Below are 20,361 nucleotides of genomic sequence, written 5' to 3'. Positions count from 1 at the left end.
CCACTGATCCAGGTGCTAACGCCACTGGCCGCACCCCAAAGGGCTGGGGTTCCCCTCCCAAGGGTGGCCGTGACCCATCGGTGACAAACCCCGCTCCTCCCAAGGGACAGGACAGCCCTGCCCTGTGCAGGAGGACAATGGGCTGCTCCCACCAGCAGTGCTGCCTGCCCTTAGCTCTGCCCTGAGCCCCGAGCCCTGCCTGCGGGTCTGGGGGTTCAGCCCTGTCCCCCATCCCAGGGCCTGGCCCCAGCGCAGAGCTGGGAAAGCCCTGGCAAACGGGAGCTCCAGGGCAGGGCAGGGTGGGGTGCTGGCAGTCTCCCCGCCACCCCCTTCCTTCCCTTCTCTCCCCCGGGGCCAACGCGGTGATTCAGCCTCTCGGTTTCAGTCCTCACAGCCAACTTCCACGGGGAGCAGGATTGGGCCGCACGCTGATGGGATGTTCAGGGATTGTCAGCAGTGATGGCAGCCTCCAAAACGGGCTCCAAAATGCCCTGATGCAGGTGGGAGGGGCTTGTCCCACCCTGTCACCCTGGACCAGTATCTGGGCACGCAGGCTGCACCCTCCAGAGCAGCAGCAAGATGATGCAGCCCCCAAAAACAACCAGCAGGTGATGCACATCGCACCCCAAACACACATATTGGGGTGAGACGAGCTGCCCCCACCCCACCTCCCAGTGCCCCCCATGCCACCCAGCAGCCTCACCAGCACCACGGGGGGGGTCACATCCCCGTAAGGGTCCCAGTTGTGGTCGTGGCCCCCTCAGGGACCCCCCAGCCCCACAAGAGCCTGGCTGCCGTCATGGCCCCCAAGGCTCCCCAGCTCCCCAAGTCCCACGTGGGGTCTCCCCTACTTCATGGGGGCATCCAGGCCCCCAACCCATCCCTCTCTCTCCCACGGCCGGTTGTCTCCCACCCCAAGCATCCAGCTCCCGCGGTGCCAGCACACCCCAGTCCCAGGGAACCCTGAGGGGGAGGCAGCCGTGAAAAGACCGGTCCGGATTTTATTTAAAAAGTTCAGCACCAGTAAATATAAAACAATAAAAAGCGACTGTGCAAGTCGGGAAGTATTAAATTAATGGAGCTTAAGGCTACAGAGGGCTGGTGTGGTGACAATTCAAGGCACATGCATGGCACGGGCGACGCAGCCTCGCCGGACTGCAGCCACACGGTGGCACGGGGACGCCGGCACACCGGGAAACCCGTTGTAGCACCGAGCCGTGGGCTCCGAAGGCAGCCTGGGCTCCAGGGGCTGGCAGGGCGGATGGGAGGCTGGAGGCACCAGGGCAGGAGCCCTGGGGAGCCCCGAGCAGGGGCAGGACCGGCACACACACCTGGCTCCGGCAGCACCGTGCATTGCTCCCGGAGCGGGGGCACCCCCCGAACGCCTCAAAACAACATGGGGTCGGTCCTCATGCACCACTCACAGAACCCCAGTGCTGCAGGGCACTGCCACTAGCCAGGGCTCCTGGGGACACCGGGGACAGTGGTGGCCCAGGGGGAGGTCCCGCATAGGTGGGGAGGTTTGGCAGTGCCGGGGCTCCACCGAAGGGAATCGGGCTGTGCTCAGGGCAGCAGATGTCCAGATGGCAAAGCCAGCCTTCCCTGCGAGTCTGAGTTTCTGCATGATGGCTGGCAGGAGCCCGAAGCCCGGTGTCCCTGGGATGGCATCGCAGAGCCACCGCTGCCCAGTTCTGCTGGAGCCAGGCGCCCCTTCGCCTGGCTCATTGCAGGGTCTCTGCAAACAAGGAGGGCTCGATGGCACCAGGGCACGGGCAGCAGCCACCCCCCCACCCTCCGGCACAGCATCAGGAACCTTGGTCGGCTTTGTCCCCTTTGGTCTTGGGCTCCTGCCACCAGTCTGCGAAGAAGCCCTCCTCGTAGTCACCTTCACCCTCGAACTCGCCATCGGAGGGCAGGTCCCGCGTCTCCGGCCCCTCGCTGCCGTCCACCTCCATCTGCAGCACGGGACGGGCAGGAGGAGGCAGCGGGGCTCAGCGGCCCCGTCCGCAGCCTCTTCTCCAGGGTTGGTTCGGGGCTCAGATCCCCCTCCCCGAGGAAGGGCCCTGGCCCAGGGTACTCACAGCACCCACCCACACCACCCAGCACCCCCAAAAGCAGCTGCTGCACCCTGTGCCGGGACTGACACTAACCTCATCGTCAGCCTGCAGGTACCGCCTGGCGAAGTCCAGCATCTTCTTCTGGGCGGCTGTCCGGTTGTGGTAGTGCGCGGCTTCCTGGGCACGGGGAGGGAGCGGGGGCATGTCAGTCCCTCTGCCAGCGGCAGAGCCGCGGGACGGGGGTGCTGGGGGGTCCTCACCGGCCGAGGCTCGAAGTCCTGCTCCTGCAGGCGCCAGCGCTCGCGGTGGAAGCGGTAATAGACCAGGTTCTGCTGCATCACGGCATCGCCCGGGTCGAAGAGCATGTAGCTGGAGACGCTGCGCACCGCGTCCCGCACGTCATTCACTGCAGGGAGCAGCGCTGGGTGACACGGGGGGCGACACCCCACCCAGGGGTCCACAGCACCCCAGGGTGCCTCTTGAGCCCCCCCGCTCCCGCTAGCACTCACGCTTGTAGTAGGCAAACTGCAGGTAGTGGTACATGGTGGCCACAAACTTCTCCACGAAGTAGCCGCCCACGTTGGGGGTGAGCTCAGTCTCGCAGTCCACCTTGCACTGCAGCACGCTCACAAAGTGGTCTGGGGGGAGGCATCAGGCGCTGTGACCCCCAGCCTGCCCCCCCGCAGCCTGCCGGCCCCCGGACCCCCACCCAGTCACCTGCGATGGCGGGGTAGAAGTCCTTGAACTCCTGCAGCTCGTAGGCGCCTTCGCAGCCGGCCAGGCAGTCCTCGTACGCCTTGTAGTACTCGGCCAGCGCCTGCTCCATGTCGGCCGCGCTGCTCCGGAAATCCCCGTTGTTGTACAGCTTCACCGACCGCACGAATATCGGCTGCCAGGGATCAAGTGGGCACCGCTCACCTCCCTGCCAGGTGCCGCAGCCTGGCTCTGCCCGCCAGCAGCACCAACCTGCCCTGCTCCCCCCAGGGTGGCTCCGTCCCCAGCACAGGACCCCAGAGATGCTCTTTTTGGGGCAGGAGGTGGGCAAGCGGGGCTGAGCGAGGGAGAGTGGCTTCCCTCGGGGTTCAGCAGGACTAAGCACACACCGAGCCCCGGGAACCCCTCTCCTGCCCCGTCCCCGTCCCCCCGTCACCTCGTAGGGCTGAGCCTCCAGGTCGACCAGGTATTCATCCACATCCAGCATCATCCTGTAATAGCTCAGGTACCTCAAGGTCATCTCATGGTTGGGGTTCTTCTGCAGGAAGGTGTGGGCAGCAGACACCGCTTTCTCGATCTTATTTGACTGGGGAGGGAGGGAGAGCTGGTGCAGCAGGCTGCCGGGGGGCAGCCGGGGAGCTCAGCACCCAGCCAGACCCTGGGACTGCGGGGCAGAAGGCTGGTCCTCAGGAGGGGACAGCCCAGCACCCGCGGTGCCAGCCCCGAGCCCAGTCATCCACTGGCAGAGATGGACAGACAGGATCCGGGACCGTGGACAACACATAAATCCAGCCACACCAATGTCCCCCTCTGTGCCTCTGGTGGGAGCAGGGACAGCTCGGCCCCTCGCCGACCCCCACATCCAGCCAGGAGTGATCCACGTGCTGTGGGTTTGACCACCATCCGCTCTTCTCGGGCACTGTCACCAGCCCGGGCAAGCCGCCCCTTTTCCCTGCTGCTTTCTGAGCTCTCGGGTTGCAACATCAGGGGAGTGAGATTGATGGGGGGATGAACAAACTGTCCACGAAATGGGTTTTGGCCAGAGCAAGCAAGAGGAAAAGGCATTAAGGATCTAGGCCACGCTGTCCCTCGCCACTGCCAGGTGAGCGGGGCAGCAGCGCTAAGCACTAAAGCAGCATCTTCACCGGCAGCCGGCCAGTGGCGCAGCTTGGGACCCTGACCAGCACCGGTGCCTGGGGAGGGGAGTGTCCCCCGCCAGAGCTGCTCTGGCCAAAGGGGGGTCACCCCGGGATGATCCCGTATGAAACCTCCCTCCACGTCTGCACTGTGAGCCCAAGCAAGTGCTTCTCCCTGATGGAGCATCCAGACACGTGTCCTACAGCAATCACGGTGGCATCAGACCCGCCAGATTGGGCCCCTCGGCTGGGGCATCCCTTGTGTCCCCCTCCCCTCTGCCTGGCCAGGAGGACCTTGTGGGGCAAGGGCAACGCAAGGGTGGTGGTGGGGACAAAACCACAGTGGCCTCCAGTACCGGGCGCACCCCTCACATCCTGCTTGATGCATCCCAGATGATGCTGACGTGCCATGGCGCGGGGGCAGGATGGAGGAGCCAGGAGGGTGTCAGATGTGCGGGATGAGGGGTGCAGGATGAGGGGTGCAGGATGAGGGGTGCAGGATGAGGCACGCATGGGGGTGTGACCGATAGCAGGGCTGAGCAGAGGGGCACAGGATGGCGGGTAGAAGAGGAGCTGCAGACCAGAGCAGCACAGGACAGGACGCTGGTACCGGCCACCCGCCACCCGCCACCCCCAGCCCATGGAAGCCCCTCGATCCCACCCCCTGCCACGTTGCGCGGCATTTGCGCGCCCGCGGGGCGCCTCACCTTGAAGAGCGCGTAGTGCAGGTACTGGTAGGGCTGGCGGCGCTGGAAGTCGCGCAGCGTTTGCGCGGGGGGGTAGCGCAGCTGGAAAACGGGCAGGTCGCGCTTGCAGGCGCGCAGGCAGCCGGCCCGGCGCAGCAGCTGCCCGAAGAGCTGCAGCTCCCGCTCCCACTCCCACGCCGCGGGCTCCTCCTCCGCGGGGGGCTCCTCCGCGGGGTCCCCTTCCGCGGGCGCGGCGCAGCGGCGGTGACAATGCGCCTCGCTGTCGCGGAGCAGGCGGTGAAGGCGCAGACTGGCCTCCAGCTCCCGGGCGCTCTCCGCCCACTCCGCACCCGCGTAATGCGCCAGCGCCCGCGCGTAGGCGCGCTGCAGCGGCTCCAGCGCGGCCGCGGGGAATCCGCGCACGCTGTACTCCTCGTACTGCGCCGCGCACGGCCCCGCCGCCAGCAGCAGCAGCAGCGCCAGCGCCGCGCCGCCCATCCCCGCCGCCGCCGCGCACTGGCCGCGCAGCGCTCCGCGCAGGGGGGGCGGGCGGCGCGGGGAAAGGGGCGGTGCGCGGCGGGCGCGCAGGGTCTTAGTGCGGCTCTGCGCGGCTGGCGCAGCGCCCGCGGGGTGCGCTCGGGGGGGGGCTCGGTGCTGCGCTCCCGGGGGGGTGCGCGGTGCTGCGCCCTCCCCACTGCGGGATCGGTGCCTCACGTTACGGGGAGTCACTCCATGCCCCGCGCTCTTGGGGTGCTGCGGGCTCCGGTGGGTGCGCTGGGAATTGCAGGACCCAGAGGGTGCTCTTGGGGTGCTGCGGGCTCCAGTGGGTGCTCTGGGTGCTTCAGGACCCAGAGGGTGCTCTTGGAGTGCTGTGGGCTCCGGTGGGTGCGCTGGGAATTGCAGGACCCAGAGGGTGCTCTTGGGGTGCTGCGGGCTCCAGTGGGTGCTCTGGGTGCTTCAGGACCCAGAGGGTGCTCTTGGGGTGCTGCGGGCTCCGGTAGGTGCTTCAGGACCCAGAGGGTGTTCTTGGGGTGCTGGGGACTCCGCTGGGCGCTGTAGGACCCAGAGGGTGCTCTCGGGGTGCTGCGGGCTCCGGGGGGTGCTGTAGGACCCAGAGGGTGCTCTCGGGGTGCTGCGGGCTCCGGTGGGTGCTGTAGGACCCAGAGGGTGCTCTCGGGGTGCTGCGCGCTCCGGTGGGTGCGCTGGGAGCTGCAGGGCCCCCGGGATGTGCTCAGTGCTGCACAGTGCAGAGTGGCGTGTGCCGGGGTGCACCCTGTCCCACAGCCCAGGGGCACTGCAGGGTGCACCCAGTGTCACGCTGCGCTGCGTGCGGCAGCTGGCAGGACTCCCCAGCCTGGCTGTGCCAGAGCTGGGTTTGCTGCTGGCTGGTGCCAAGCCAGAGGCCACACGTGCCGTGCCAGATCCCAGGCCCGCACCGCGCCAGGCCTTGGCATGGCCACGCTGGCCCCAGCCCAAGCCCAGCACTCTGTTGCCGGCTGGACGGTGGTGCTGAGGGATGTTGCAGCAGGAGCCAGAACGCTGCTGAGGCCGTTAGCAGTGCCCAGCACCTCCCTGCGGACAAGCAGCTCAACAGCACGCAGGCTGGGGTGCCGTCACCCCTTAGTAAGCACTCACTTGCCCAGAGTCAGGCCCCAACCTCGCTGGGCCATGACAAGAGCCCCGAGTCCCCCCAAGCTACTGGTGCTGCGCTGGGGAGCTGCAGAGCATCCCTGGGCTGGGCTTGAGGGAGTCGACAGCGCTTTGCTTGAGCTTTTGCTCTCAGGAGTAGCCAGAGAAGCCAGGTTTGGGCTTATGGACTGTCATATTTCCCACTGGGGACTTGCCAAGAGTTCTTACCACGATGCCCATCTCCTGCTCTTGGGGGAGCAGGGATGCGCGGGCAGCACGTCTGTGTGCATTTAGTGCTGTTCCTATTTGTATAAGACTGTCAGAGGGGTAATTTCACATTTTTAATCGTTGCCACTCAATAAAAGATCTGCCAGGACCAAACTGAAGAGTGGTAGCTATTATTAAAACAGTTAATTGCTTATATTTACTCTGCCTAATTGCCAGGGGCTGAGTAGCAGCATCTTGGCCACGGGAGGAGGCTGCTGGGAGGAGCGCAGGCAGCGCTAGGACCCGGAGCGAGCGGGGCTGGGATGGGACTCCAGCTGCACAAACTTGCTTCCGAATATCTCTCTTCAACTTCTTCCTTTGCAGAAGGAACTGCCCAGAAAAAAAAAAAAAAGAAAAAAAAAATAAAAATAAAAAATGAAACCCTCCTGACGTGGAACTTTGTCGCTGCGACTTTTCCCTCCTGCTGCCGCCGGCTGGGGGGAATTGTCGCCGCGATGCCGTGGGGCGACTCGCGGTGGGAGCGCGGCTGGCGAGGCCGAGGCGCCAGGCCTTGGGTACACGTGTACAGAAATTCCAGCCGTGCCGGGGCTGGGCAGGCGTCCCACGGGAGGGGGGCGGCGGGGCTGGCCCCACCTCTCCGCCTTCCCCCCGCCGAGCCTTTCCGCCGGCAGCAGCGTCCCAGCGCCATGGCCCCCGGCAGCCTCGTCCTCCTCCTGAGCATCCTGGGGACCCCAGGGCTGGGTGACCCCGGCCCCTTGGAAGACGTGGTGATAGACAGATACTATATCCCCAAAATCTGCCTGCGGGAAGTCCAGATGGGGGATTTCATTCGCTACCACTACAATGGGACCTTTAAAGATGGCAAAAAGTTTGACTCCAGGTATCGCCCTCGGCTCTTTACCGAATGCATGCGGCCCCGGGCAGCCCTGCGCTGCGGAGGGGATCCCTGCATGCCTCCCCCCCAGCCCGCGGGTGTCACCCCATCGCACCCCGAGGAGCCGGCGGCTGCCTGCTCGGGCCAGCTCTCGGGTCCTGCAGCTTTGACCCCAAGGAGGGCTTTTGGTGGGTGCTGGGGTGAGCCCGGGGACCCCTGGACATGCGCCAGACCGGGGGTCCCTGGCGTGGCCCCCAGCGAAGCGCATGCAGCCGTCCCCCCCGCACCCAGGGCTGCAGCTCCTGTGCACCCCATTTCCAGCAGCCCCTGCCCGTTGTGGACCCCGCAGAGCCCTCCAGGGAAGCCCGTCTCAGGCATGGGCAGGATTTGGCCCTAAGTGAGACATTTTGCACTCCAGAACACTATTTGCATGCGCTGCACAGGCAGGGGAAAACACTTCAAGCACTTTGAAACGTGGCAGCGGTTAAACCCGTTCATTACCTAAGAGGCTTCACTCACGCTGGTCTGAGTTTTCCTCGGCCCGTGCATCGATCCTGCTCTGCTCACGCCGGCTGTAAATCAGTGTTTACATTGGTGCAGTCCCTGATTTGCATTGCTGCGAGCAGGGAAGAATCAGGGACGCGGTGAAAGGACAGAAACAAACTGGGCTGTGCTGGGGCTCTGTGCACGAACAAAAACTTTCCAGACCGGCATTTTTCAGAGCCCTGGAAAACAAAGGGATTCTGCTCCGGTTAAATGTGTCTTACCTTTCTTGCGAGCATGTGTGGGGGAGAAAGTAGCTGAGCCGTGTGCTGTCGCTGCTCCAAGCCCCAATGCAATGGGAGCCTGGGGACATTCACTGCTAAAATAATTCCTTGTCCTGACTTGTGCAGCGTGCTGCCAGGAGAAAGTGTTAGCTGCACATTAAAAGAGATGAAGGATTTCAATTTATCTGAAGCCTCCCCAGTTGCTTCTTGGAGTATTTTAATATTTAAAAATAAAAACAAACGTGCAGCTTAAAAACGAAGCCTGAGATATCGCTTCGTAAAGCTCCAAAGGTGCCATGTGCAAAATGATTTGGAAGCAGCAGAAATGCTGTTTGCCTGCACCTGGGTGCACAGGCACCCGAGAGCCCTGCACCATCCCTTGACGTTTGCAGAGTTCATGGTCTGGCTCTGGATCCACCCCAAGCCCTCGGCGCTGGCATGGAGCCCCCCTAGTGCCAGCAGCTTTGGGGGCTTTGCCCTGCACCCACGTGTCGCTGAGGGGTCTGTCCTTTCGCCCCAGCTATGACCGAGGGGCCACAGTGGCCGGCGTGGTGGGCGTCGGGCGGCTGATCACCGGCATGGACCGGGGGCTGCAGGGCATGTGCGTGAACGAGCGGCGACACCTCATCGTGCCCCCCCACCTGGGCTACGGCAGCATCGGTGTGGGTAAGGGGCTGCGGCACGGCGCGGGGGGTGGAGGCAGCAAACCCCCAGGGATGGAGGTTGGGCAACCCACGGCCCCATTGCCAGGGCACTGAATAGCCAAGGCAAGTGGTGCCTGAGACGGGAAGGAGGGATCCTACACCCCCCCGTGCTTTGCTGCTTTCCTTGGGACTGGCACATGTGGCTTTGGGGGACGGAGCCCCTGCTGCTCTCACCTAAGATGCTCTGTCCTCGCTGCTGCCCCTTTAGCGGGGCTGATCCCCCCGGATGCCACCTTGTACTTCGACGTCGTCATGCTGGACATCTGGAACAAGAACGACAAGCTGCAGATCACCACCCTGTCCAAACCGGAGCGCTGCAACCGCACGGTGCAGAACTCGGACTTTGTGCGGTACCACTACAACGGCACGCTGCTGGATGGCACCTCCTTCGACTCCAGGTACGGGGCGCTGGGATGGACCCTCGCCTCGGGGTACGGGGCACTGGAGCTCGAGTGCACCCTCTGCCTTGGGGCTGGGGACACCAGGGTGGCAGGGACAAGGGGACGCTGGCTTGGGGCAGGACATGGGGGCCCACGCTGCACCCCAGTTAGAGCAGCCTCCCTGTGTTCTCCCACTCTGCACCCCGGCAGGGCTGGTGCAGCTTCGTGACCCCCAAACCAGCTGGGGGGAGCTGGTATGGCCCCAGAGCTGAACCCCCTCATTCCTCCCCTCCAGCTACAGCAAGAACGGCACCTACGACACCTACGTGGGCACGGGCTGGCTGATCAAGGGTATGGACCAGGGGCTGCTGGGCATGTGCGCTGGGGAGAAGAGGAGCATCATCATCCCCCCATTCCTGGCCTATGGGGAGAAGGGCTACGGTGAGTTGGGCATCACCCCATCGCGCTCAGTCCCTTCCCTGGGCACAGAGCCCCACACGGTGCAGCAGGACCCTTGTCTGGACTGACCTGGGTCTCCTCCGCAGGGACCGTGATCCCACCACAGGCGTCACTGGTGTTCAGCGTGCTGCTGGTGGACTTCCACAACCCCAAGGACGGCGTCTTCCTGGAGCACCTGGAGGTGCCGGAGTCCTGCAAGCGCAGGGCTGTGACCGGGGACTTTGTCCGCTACCACTACAACGGCACGTTGATGGACGGGACGCTCTTCGACTCCAGGTGCGGGGAGGGAAGCGGCCGCACGGGGAGATCCCCCCATGTCTTCTCCTGCCCCATGGTGGCTGCAAGGAGAGGCTGGAGGAGAAGGTGGTAATGGGCACAAAATAGGCTAGAAAAGACAAAACCTGTTTGCTGGAGCAAGGTTTGGCTCCTGGGGGAGCAGGGGTGCAGGTTGGGGTGTAGGGGCGAGGGTTGGGGTGCAGGGATTGGGGTTGACGGGCATGCTCTCCTGCATGACGGTGCCGGGGGCTTCTCTCTCTGCAGCTACTCCCGCAATCACACCTACAACACCTACATCGGGAAGGGCTACATCATCCCCGGCATGGACCAGGGCCTGCAAGGGGTCTGCGTGGGAGAGAGGCGGCGGGTGGTCATCCCCCCACACCTGGCCTATGGGGAGAACGGAGCAGGTAAAGGGCAGCCCCGCGGGGTCCGGCATCCCCGGGCTGCAGCATCCCCTCCTCCAGCCCTGTGTACCAGCACAATGCGGGTCTAACATCCAGAAAGTGCTGGTGTTCCAGCAGCTCTCCTCACGCTCCTCTTCCAGGGGACAAAATTCCCGGCTCAGCCGTGCTCATCTTCGACGTCCACATCATGGATTTCCACAACCCCGAGGACCCGGTGGAGATTGAGACCCTGTACCGGCCCGAGGGCTGCAACGTCACCACCCGCGACAGAGACTTCGTCCGCTACCACTACAACTGCTCCTTGCTGGACGGCACCAAGCTCTTCTCCTCGTGCGTGCTCGCCCCAGCACCCCTTTCCTTCGCGGGGCCGGATCCTGGTGGGTGCTGAGCTGGGGGGTGGACGGACAGCGGAGCAGCTCTGGGAGCATCACCAGCTCTTCACAACGGGTGGCACCGGCGCGTTGGCCACGGGGCAGCAGGACTGTGCAGGATTTGGGGGCACGGCGGGATGGATGGTGCAGGGTTTTGGGGTGTGGAGGGTGTGGAACCTCAGGGTGCAGCAGGGTGGAGGGCGTGGGGTTTTGGGGCACAGCGGGATGGAAGGAGTGGCGTTTTGGGGCACGGCGGGGCTGCCCGCTGGGTCCCGGGAGTTTTCTCAGCTGCGTGGTCTTCTCTGTGCCTGCTGCAGCCACGACTACGAGAAGCCCCAGGAGGTGACTCTGGGGACCAACAAGGTGATCGAGGGCCTGAACAGGGGCCTCCTCAACATGTGCGCGGGAGAGAGGCGGGTGCTCATCATCCCCCCGCACCTGGGCCACGGGGAGAGCGGAGGTAGGGGACCGGCGTGCGGCTGCCCGGGCACTGCAAATGGGGGGTATTGCCTTGCTGAACCCATCCTTGCCTCCCTCGCACCCCCCCACCCCATCTGGGGGCTGGGAGGCTTTTACCCATCAGTGGCATCACTTTGCTGGGCTCCCCCCGTGACGCAGCCGCCTTCGCTTGTTTTCTTCAGCCCGAGGGGTGCCAGGCAGCGCCGTGCTCCGCTTCGAGGTGGAGCTGATCTCCATGGAGGAGGGTGTTCCTGAGGGCTACCTCTTCATCTGGCACGGGGAGCCGCCAGCGAACCTCTACGAGCAAATGGACCTGAACAAGGATGGGGAGATCCCCGCCGATGAGGTGAGCAATGGCCCCGAGTTTATGGGGTGCAGGAGGAAATGGGCACAGGGGACCCCGTCCTGGGGGGCAGCCCCGGGAGGGCTCTGCTGTTCCTGGGCACTTGGGAGCCTGGAGAGCTGTGCAGGGAAAAACCCCCAGCCCAGAGCATCGCTGCTGGATGCGGGCAGGGCTGGGACCGGGCAGGGACGCCGACGGCAGCTCTTGTCCCTGCCCCGTCCTCGCTGCTGCACGGAGCAAAGCTGCATCTCTCACCTCTCCCCGCTGCAGTTCTCCACCTTCATCAAGAGCCAGGTGGCGGAAGGGAAAGGCCGCCTCATGCCCAGCTCCGACCCGGAGAAAGTCATCGCCGACATGTTCAAGAACCAGGACCGCAACCAGGACGGGAAGATCACCTCCGAGGAGCTGAAGCTGAAGTCAGACGAGGACCAGGAGAAGATCCACGAGGAGCTCTGAGGAGCGGACCCCACTGTCCCCTGGAGACAGGACTTGTCCCGGCTGTGCCACGGCCGATCTCCCCCACCGGCTGCCCCGGGAACCTGCCCTTGGCCCTCCCCAGCTCTGGTGGGGGTGTTATATTTTGATTTTTTTTCCCCCCCTTATTATTTAACTGAGGGTTTTTGATGTGTTCCTCCTGGGCAGGAAAACTCGCCAACCCCCAGCTAATAAACCCAGGCAAGAAGGTAGGAAACACCCACGTTCTTGGGAGCCTTGATACCCCACAGGGATGGCAGTGCCCGTGTTCCCACTCCCTCCCCATCCCCTTGTGTTCCCCGCTCTGCAGATGACACCTCTGCCATCGAACAGGACCAAGGATGCTGGGGCAGACCCTGGAGCCCTGTCCTGTCCCCCTCTGCTGCCAAAACCCGCTTGGCCCCCCTGCTCGCGCTCCCCACGGAAAGGCTGGGGCAGTGACATCCCCTCCCCGAGCGCCTTTGTCCCCAGCCAGCGACTGCACGTCCCGCTGCAGCCCCCTCACCTGCCCGTGCTGCCTCCGGGAGCGGGGCAGGAGGGAGGCGGGGGCTTCCCCTCCACTTCTACCGCAGCATTTTGTAGTTTAGGGTTGGGATTTTTTTTTTTTTTTTTTTTTTTTTTATATACACGTATAAAATTCTTCAGCAATCAAGAGAAGGCTTTTGCAATGGTCCCTGCTGCCACCCTCCCTGAGACAAGAGGCTGGGGGGGCTCAGTTTTCCCAGGGTGAAACCCCCGATACCCCACAGGCATCTGCTGTTCCAGAAAGTCTGGGCTCCCCCTAAACAGCAGGGATGGGACCCAACAGACCCCTTGGCAGCTGGGAGAAGGAAAACAGAAAACCTCTCCCACCCAGGCCCTCAGGGAGCAGCATCATCCCCATCCGCATCCTCCCCACCCTGCAGCGACAGCCCCCAGTGACTGAGAAAAATCAGCCCAATTTTATTCTGATGCTATATGCAGCTCATTAACTCAGCGCTCTCAGGTTTTCCAGTTGTGACCAGCACGGCTCCAACACCTCCCACCAGCAATAAAAGCTTTTGCACAGTGTGTCTTGCAGACAGAGATAAATGCAAGAACAGAACAGTGTAAAGGGTCATGGTGAACCCCTCAAACGACGACTTCTACCTTGCACCGAATAAATAATTTCTACTGGTTTCCAAGGAGTTTGCTTTCGTGTCAGGTTACTTTGCCATGGAACACTCCTGCGCGTCCGGGCAGCGGTGCAGAGATGAGTTTGGGAGCGCGGTGCCCGGGGGCATTTCAGGCTCCATCCAGCACATGCTGGGTCAGGCAGGAGAGACAGAAAACCCAAAATTCAGCTCCTGGGATCCTCCAGCAACGATGTTCAGCCCCGGTGGGCTCTGGCAGGGATGGGGAGGGCGGGAGGGGGACAGCAGCAATTCCAGCCACAGCTCCTCGGCCCTGGGCACAAACCCCCCGTGGCGCAGCTTTAGCCAACGTTTTTATTTCAACGAGTCTCATTTACTCATCCACAACGTGGAAGGCAGCGAGGGCCAAACCCAGGATGAGCCCAGAAGTTTAGGACAGTTAGTTACAACATTCCTTAAAAAGCAAACTGCTGCCATCGGCCTCTCCTCCCCACCCACGGCTGCAAACGCGCTGCTCCGAGCACCCAGCTCGCTGCCACCCAAACCCCCCCAGCGGACAATCTCACTTCTTGCTTTGTGCGGCAGCATCGGATGAGCTCCACGGGATGCAGAGATGACTGGAAAAGCCTTTTTTTTTTTTTTTTTTTAATAGCAAGAGCTGTAACGGAGCAAGAGGGACAGCAGGGCTGGGGCACAGGGCCGGGGAGCCGCAGGGTTTTTGTGGGGGACACAGGGCGGGCGATGCTATGTCTGGCAGCGCCACCCCAGCCCAGGCACTTTGAAGCCCACAGAAAACAGGACACGAGAGAGACGTTTCTTAGACAGGAACACAGTAAAACTCAACAGCCCCCAGAAAACGGGTCTGTCCTCAATCCACGGCAAACGATCTCCGTTTCTGTGCTCAAGTGCTGAGGCAAACACAGAACATCTCTACCTGAAACGTGAAACGGTTTGTTGTGGCCTCAAGCGGTGACAGGGATGAAGGTCCGCGTGGCATGAAGAACTCCGCACGGGATGACGAAGAGCCAGGCACAGGTCGGGTAAGGGGAGCGGAGAAGCTTCCTCCATCTCACCCCTCCTGCTCCAGGGCTGATGAAGGGGGTTAATGAGGTCGGGATGTGCACAACACACGGGAGCCGGGGCAGGGAGCCTGCCCAGCGTCAGGATGGAGCCCAGCAGGCACCAGGAGATCTACTCCAGCTTTGTCAAGGGAAGGACATCCACTGGCCAGGCGTCTTGCTGAGGGGCTGGAGGCGGGACGCTGCCTCCCCAGCTCATGTCTCGGTCAGGATGTACCGGAGGATCCCGTTGACCACGTCCAGCGTCTCGTCGCTCTCCAGCACGATGTCGTAGGCATCCAGGTATTTCCCCCTCTGCTCTTCCACCTGCAGCGCGGCCGCCGGGACCGAGAGGAGAAGACCGTCAACACCAGCAGCTGAGAATGGAGATGCTGCACCCACAGCCCTTGCATCTCTCGATGCTACCAAAAAGAGGGGTCAATAACCACCCTGACAACGGCCCAGGCGCACCGGCAGCTCAGCAGACACCCCCCAGTTCCCTCCACGCACCCCATGGGAGCTCATACAAATCTCTTGCAGCCCCCAAACGACTCGGGCAGCCGTGTGCCCCTCTCTGCTGCCCCCCGAGCTTTGCACCTGGGGAAGGCTGGCAGGGAAGCAAGAAAACTGCTTCTCACACCCACCTTGTCATTGAGAAAGCCGATCTTGAGGATGTTCTCCACACTGGGAACACCGTCTGCCATCGTCAGGTCACCCATGGAGTCCCCCAGCAAGACGATGCTTGTCCTAGTGCTCAGCTGCTGGAAATACTCCGTACCCTGCAGAACGCTGTTGTTCTTGTTGTAGGTGTGGATGAGAGGTCCCTTGAAATGCGTGAGGACTCCCTGTGCAAACAGGACGGACAAACTGATCCCACAGCAATCCCTCCGCTGTGCCGCAGCCTCAGTACCTTTCCTGGAACGGGCAAATGGGGATGATGCTCACAGGGCACCAGCTCTCATCTCAGAGACACCCCCAAGGAGTCTGGAAACCCAGCAGCCAAGAGACACCTGGAGAGAGTCCCCAAAAGTCCCCTTTTGCAGAGCCAGCCCTTCCCAGATGGCGAGAACAAACACAAAGGATGGAGATCCTGGGGACCTTGGTTGGGGCTCTGTCCTGCCCTGAAAAACTGCGGTCAGAGACACCCCAGGCAGAGCGGAGCCCTCATAGAAGGCAGGATTGTCACACTGTCCCATGCTCCCCCGGGGACCGCCTGTCCCAGCGCACCACCCGTGGGAACAGAGGGCTGCATTGTGAGAGACGTGCAATTTTCTGATGTGCACTGGGACTTTTCGGGCTTTCGTACATCAACAAAAGCCTTCCAGGCTGCTTTAAAGGACATCTGGCCTTTAGATCAGGAGAGACCTCTGTGCTCAGTTAACTCCGTCCTCACCCTGCACCCAGATGGAGCCCCCAGCGCTGGACACGGACCCAGCAGCGTCCTTTCTGCCACCAAAAAGCAGGTTTGAAAGGTGAGGAGTCCCCAAGACCACAAGCAGACGCTCAGCTATTCCTGCACTCTGCTTGCTTGCCCTGTCTGTCCTCTGCTCCCTCTCACTGCCGATCCAGCGCTGGGGAGGACAGGGGAACCTCTAACACCCCCAGTGCTGATGTTCAGGGGGCTGCTACAGAGGCAGCAGGTCGCAATCCCTTAAAAATGTTAACAGGCAGCTTTTAACCCAGCTGTGTCTCTATTAAACGTATTGCAGCCCTCAATTCCAGTCCAACAACCCTCCTCTCTGCAAGCACACCACACGAACACGATGCAGAAACTCACATTATCATCAAAGTCCATGTAGTTGGACACCACGTTGACGTTTGAGTAGAAGACGTTGGCCTGACGGATAATCTCTTCTAGGATGTCACCGACACCAGCAGAGAAGATAAACAGGGGGATGTTGTACTTATGCAGCTGATCAAATAATTCATGGAATCCATCCCTAGAGCAGAAGCGTCTGTTACACGTATCGTGTTACCACCTCCCAGCTCACGGCGAGGTGCCTGGTGTCCTGTGGGCTGCGAGGCTCGTTATTTCTGCCCAGGACTTCCCAAAGACAAATGCACACGCGAGCTCTGCACAAAAAGCACGAGCTTTTTGTGGCACCAGCATTTCTGTGGCGTTCGCTGTGTGCGCAAGGGGTGTGCAGCAGAACCCCGGACCCCTCCTGGGAGCAGCGCCCCAGCACAGTTTTAGGACCGTTGCTGCCAAGGTCAGCTTTAACAGCAAGTTTAGCGCAACATTTTTGTGCCGTGGGTGAAATCGGATGCGCGCCGCCCCCTCCCCTGCAAACGGGGAGCTCTGCCCATCGCCCGTCCCCTCGGCCGCTCCTTGCCAGGACTTGAGGGAGGTGGAAGCGGTTTGTGAGCAGGAAGGAGCAGCCTGCAGCCGGGGAACGAGCTCGGGCTGCGGCTCGTTCACGATTAGCCCTCGGCCCCAGGAAGGAAGGGAGATTTGCATCTGCCACGCTGCGGGGACTGCGCCCAGGGGAGGGTGAAAACAAGGAGCTTGCACCGTGAGCACAGGCAGCCGAATCCCGAGCCCGTACCTCAGCATCACGTCCGATTCTCTGACGATCTGGGCGATGTCGCCCTTCTGGATCTTCTGCTGTGACAGCAGCTCGTGGGCCCTGGTCCACCTAAGGGAAGGCAGCAGAGTGAGCTTCCTGGGCAGCAGCCTTAAGGCAGCCAGAAAAACAACAACTAAAACTTCCTGGTATTGCTGTCAAGCCTAGAGACAGCTCAAGCCTTGGGTCTTGTAGTCCACAGGGGCAAGAAGTTGCTATTTCGAGGTCAAGCTCATCACATAGGAGCACTCACCACTCCACCATGAGGGGCCGTTTCTCTTCCAGGGTCCGGTTGGGATCGATTTCAATGGGATAGTAATAGTGGAGCAGATCTTTCAGCTGGAGTGTTGTAAAGATGGAAGAAGAACAGAGTGAACGTCACATCTAAAGAGACTGTAAACAACAAAAAAACCCTCTAAATTCCTCTAAAGCATCTCAATTCCTAATGAAAAACACACCAAACCTGTTTCATTAAGCAACTTTACTCTGAGCAAATCTGGAGCTCTCGGAAGCATTAACCCTCCAGCAGCCTGGCTGTCTCACCTTGCTTCAAATAGTGCACGTAGAGATGCACACACATACACCCTTCCTCCTCTTATCAGACCGAAAATGCCCACAGCTGAGCATGCAAATTAAATTTCCCTTTTTAACTTCTCCTTCCATCACCACTGCCTGAAATGCAGGCTGGACCCTTGCAGCAAGGCGCAGCTTGGAGAGCTGTGACATGAGCCATTACAGCCTCCTGGTGATGGGTGACAGGGACAAAAACCAGAGCTGAGAAGCAGAGCCCTACAAACCAGCACCTACCTTCTTCTTGCCATCCTCACTGATAACACGACTGTTATCCAGGATATCTGTAAAGACAATAAAATGCCAACGTTGTAGCCCAGGAGCATCGAAAGGCATTCTAAAAGGCAGCTATCCTGCACCTTCAGCGCCAGCTCTTCCCAAAAAAGCCGCAAGCAGCTGAAGCCCAGAGCTGCACTGAGAAAGAACAAGATGGAGCGGTCAGGCTTGGCAAAGGAGGGAGGCAGAGGATAACGGGAGCCACGGGGACTGAGAACACAAACACGGAAAACAAACAGAATTAGCAACAGTAAAAACATCGGCTGCAACTCACTGTGCGAAGTGGGGCAGCGTCTGCCGTTGCACCCAAACCTGCTCAGCGTCATGTCGAAGTCTGAAATGACCTGGAAGGTGAAATAAGAGCAAATCTGTGCATGACCCAGTGCGCTCTGCCTCTGCCATATGTAGCCGAGGGTGCTGCTGCCGGCAAGGATGCAAATCCAGCGCTGGCACGTCTCACGTGAGGGTGCAGACTGGCAGCAGGACACAGCAGCAAGGGACAGGGACGCTCCTGCCAGCCGTGAAGCAAATGTCCTCATCTGAGACAGCCGGCACCCCTCCCACCCCGGCACTCTTATCAGCACCAAATGGCTTAATCCTGCTGATTTATTGCCGTGGGTGGAGTGGGGGGCGGTTTGGGGATTGGCTCATGTTTATAGCTTGCATAACAGGGAAGAAAAAGGCCCATCCAGGGAGAACCACCAGCATGGACCTCGACAGGAAAAACAGCCCCATCCTCCATCTCATCTGGGGCTTCTCCCTCTGCAAAATGTGCAGAAGGTGCTTCCTTGGGTTGGAGCAGCCACCCACGGCCGGGGAGGCTGAGGAAGTGGGGGGGCAGCTGAAGACAAGGACCGATGCATCACCTGCTCTCAGCTGGGCCAGCCCCGCCACAGCCGGAGCCAAACCGGGCCAGTACCTGCAGCTTGTTCATCCCCTGCGCCTTCATGGAGCGGATTATCCCCATCACGCGCTCCGGCTGCCGGATGCGCACCGTGGCTTTCTCCAGCTCGGGCACCTGCAGGTAGAGACCCCCTCCTTGTTAAGTGACACCCCTGGGATCCTACACAGCTCCTGGGGGACCGGTGCCCTCCGGCTGCGGTTCTGCTCTCCATCCTGGTTGTGTTCCCCATCTCCTCCTGCCCCAGGGCTGTGCTTCCCAAACCCTGCTCCCCAAGGACCCTGCTCCCCAAGGACCCTGCTCCCCAGGGCTGTGCTTCCCAAACCCTGCTCCCCAGGGCTGTGCTCCCCAAGGACCCTGCTCCCCAAGGACCCTGCTCCCCAAGGACCCTGCTCCCCAAACCCTCTGCTCCCCAAACCCTCTGCTCCCCAAACCCTCTGCTCCCCAAACCCTCTGCTCCCCAGGGCTGTGCTTCCCAAACCCTGCTCCCCAAGGACTCTGCTCCCCAAGGACTCTGCTCCCCAGGGCTGTGCTCCCCAAACCCTGCTCCCCATCCTGGTTGTGCTCCCCGTCTCCTCCTGCCCCAGGGCTGTGCTCCCCAAACACTCTGCTCCCCAGACCCTGCTCCCCAGGGCTGTGCTCCCCAAATCTCGCTCCCCAGACCCTGTTCCCTCGGAACCAGCCGTTGCTCCCCCATCACCCGCCCCTTCCCCACCCCGGGCTCGCCGCTCCCCGGCGCGGTCCACGCTCCTCACAACCCCCGGGCGCGGGTCCCGGCCCCGGTCCCGCAGCCGCCGCTCTCACCATCGCGCTGCGCTCCGCGCCGGGAAGGGCCGAGGGGCGGCGGGGCCGCGCAGCCGCGGGAGGAGCCGGAGCGGGACCGGGGGCGGGACCGGGGCCGGGGCCGGGCGGGGGTTGTCCCGGGTCCGCCCCGAGCGGCTCCCGGGACCGGGACTCGCGGTTGCGTTTCGTTTGCAACACGCTCCGAGTGAGGAAGGCGAAAGAGAAAGGATTAAAACAAACAAAATAAGCAGTTACCACAAAATCTAATTTGAAACAAACAAACAAACAACCGACACCGACAGTAACATGAGAAGTCCGAACTGTTTTCCACGCTATGGTGGGACCATCACAGGGGTGCTGCTTGGCAGCCGCGTTACCTACAGACGTGACGGGGCACAAGCGAAGAGCGGTTGGCCGTGAGCGAAGGCAGAGGAGTCAGGACGGGGCCCGGTCCCCCCGCTCTCCTCTCCTTGTCCCCACCTTCCACCCTCCAAACCAGCAGCAGACACGGCAGCGACAGTATCTGCAGCTTCATCACTGACACTAGCCAGCCTGCGGCTCAGCTTCCTCCTGTGCGAGCTGGTGTAATACGAGGGCACTGCAGAAGCGGTCGGTGCCGACATCTGAGGAGCTCGATACCCAGGCTAAATAATATTTAAAAGTCACAGGGGAATCACAGGGCTGGTTTTGCTCGGAGCAGCCAGACAGGGCACAGTTAGATGTGTGTTGTGGTTAAGCGAAGGCCAGGTGCCCGTTCCATGCAGAGGGGCGTACAGCCCGTCCGGCGTCCCCTCCACATCTGTGATCTCATTATGGGGCATATTCCAGAACCACCAGACAGACTGGGTTTTCAGAGAAGGAGGGCAAGGCCAAAGCCCCGTAGCACCTCAGGGAGAAGCACCTCCCACCGTCTCAAGCTTCAACATGGGCGATAACTTGGCTGCCACTGGCTATTCATCCTCACACATGGAGCGGAAGATGAGTGCCATGGCTTGCACCATCTTCAACGAGCTTCGCCTGGAAGGGAAGCTCTGTGATGTGATCATCAGCGTGGGTGGCACCGAATTCAATGCTCACAAGAACATCCTCTGTAGCTGCAGTCACTATTTCAGGTCAGTGCTTGAAACAAGAGG

At 61.6% G+C, this 20,361-nt stretch overlaps 3 protein-coding genes across 4 annotated transcripts; 1 reads left to right on the top strand and 2 right to left on the bottom strand.

The window, feature by feature from the left end:
• Window positions 1-981: 981 nt before the first annotated feature.
• On the bottom strand, window positions 982-5,091 carry P3H4 (prolyl 3-hydroxylase family member 4 (inactive)). The gene is made up of 8 exons (XM_065651404.1): window positions 4,615-5,091; window positions 3,208-3,357; window positions 2,775-2,946; window positions 2,567-2,695; window positions 2,318-2,463; window positions 2,151-2,234; window positions 1,814-1,955; window positions 982-1,735 (listed from the first exon to the last, which is right to left on the bottom strand). The coding sequence occupies exons 1-8, from the start codon at window positions 5,089-5,091 to the stop codon at window positions 1,722-1,724; spliced, it is 1,314 nt and encodes a 437-aa protein (XP_065507476.1). The 3' UTR covers window positions 982-1,721.
• Window positions 5,092-7,113: 2,022 nt separating this feature from the next.
• FKBP10 (FKBP prolyl isomerase 10) lies at window positions 7,114-13,112 on the top strand. The gene is made up of 10 exons (XM_065651390.1): window positions 7,114-7,330; window positions 8,612-8,757; window positions 9,004-9,193; window positions 9,471-9,616; window positions 9,721-9,910; window positions 10,175-10,320; window positions 10,458-10,647; window positions 11,006-11,148; window positions 11,330-11,493; window positions 11,761-13,112. The coding sequence occupies exons 1-10, from the start codon at window positions 7,137-7,139 to the stop codon at window positions 11,944-11,946; spliced, it is 1,695 nt and encodes a 564-aa protein (XP_065507462.1). The 5' UTR covers window positions 7,114-7,136; the 3' UTR covers window positions 11,947-13,112.
• NT5C3B (5'-nucleotidase, cytosolic IIIB) lies at window positions 12,942-19,290 on the bottom strand. 2 transcript variants are annotated; one of them, XM_065651419.1, is made up of 9 exons: window positions 19,250-19,290; window positions 18,464-18,562; window positions 17,819-17,888; window positions 17,506-17,552; window positions 16,952-17,037; window positions 16,681-16,770; window positions 15,912-16,074; window positions 14,779-14,979; window positions 12,942-14,461 (listed from the first exon to the last, which is right to left on the bottom strand). In XM_065651419.1, exons 1-9 carry the CDS (start codon window positions 19,250-19,252, stop codon window positions 14,351-14,353), a joined length of 870 nt encoding a protein of 289 aa, XP_065507491.1. In that variant the 5' UTR covers window positions 19,253-19,290; the 3' UTR covers window positions 12,942-14,350. The 2 variants fall into 2 exon arrangements, with proteins under 2 accessions (XP_065507491.1, XP_065507492.1); XM_065651420.1 differs by having other exon boundaries at window positions 19,161-19,266.
• Window positions 19,291-20,361: the final 1,071 nt, after the last annotated feature.

The sequence above is a fragment of the Caloenas nicobarica genome, chromosome 24 (assembly GCF_036013445.1).
Source record: "Caloenas nicobarica isolate bCalNic1 chromosome 24, bCalNic1.hap1, whole genome shotgun sequence".
NCBI lineage: Eukaryota > Metazoa > Chordata > Aves > Columbiformes > Columbidae > Caloenas > Caloenas nicobarica.
Note: the sequence above shows the minus strand (reverse complement) of the source record. Positions and strands in the feature narration are given on the sequence as shown.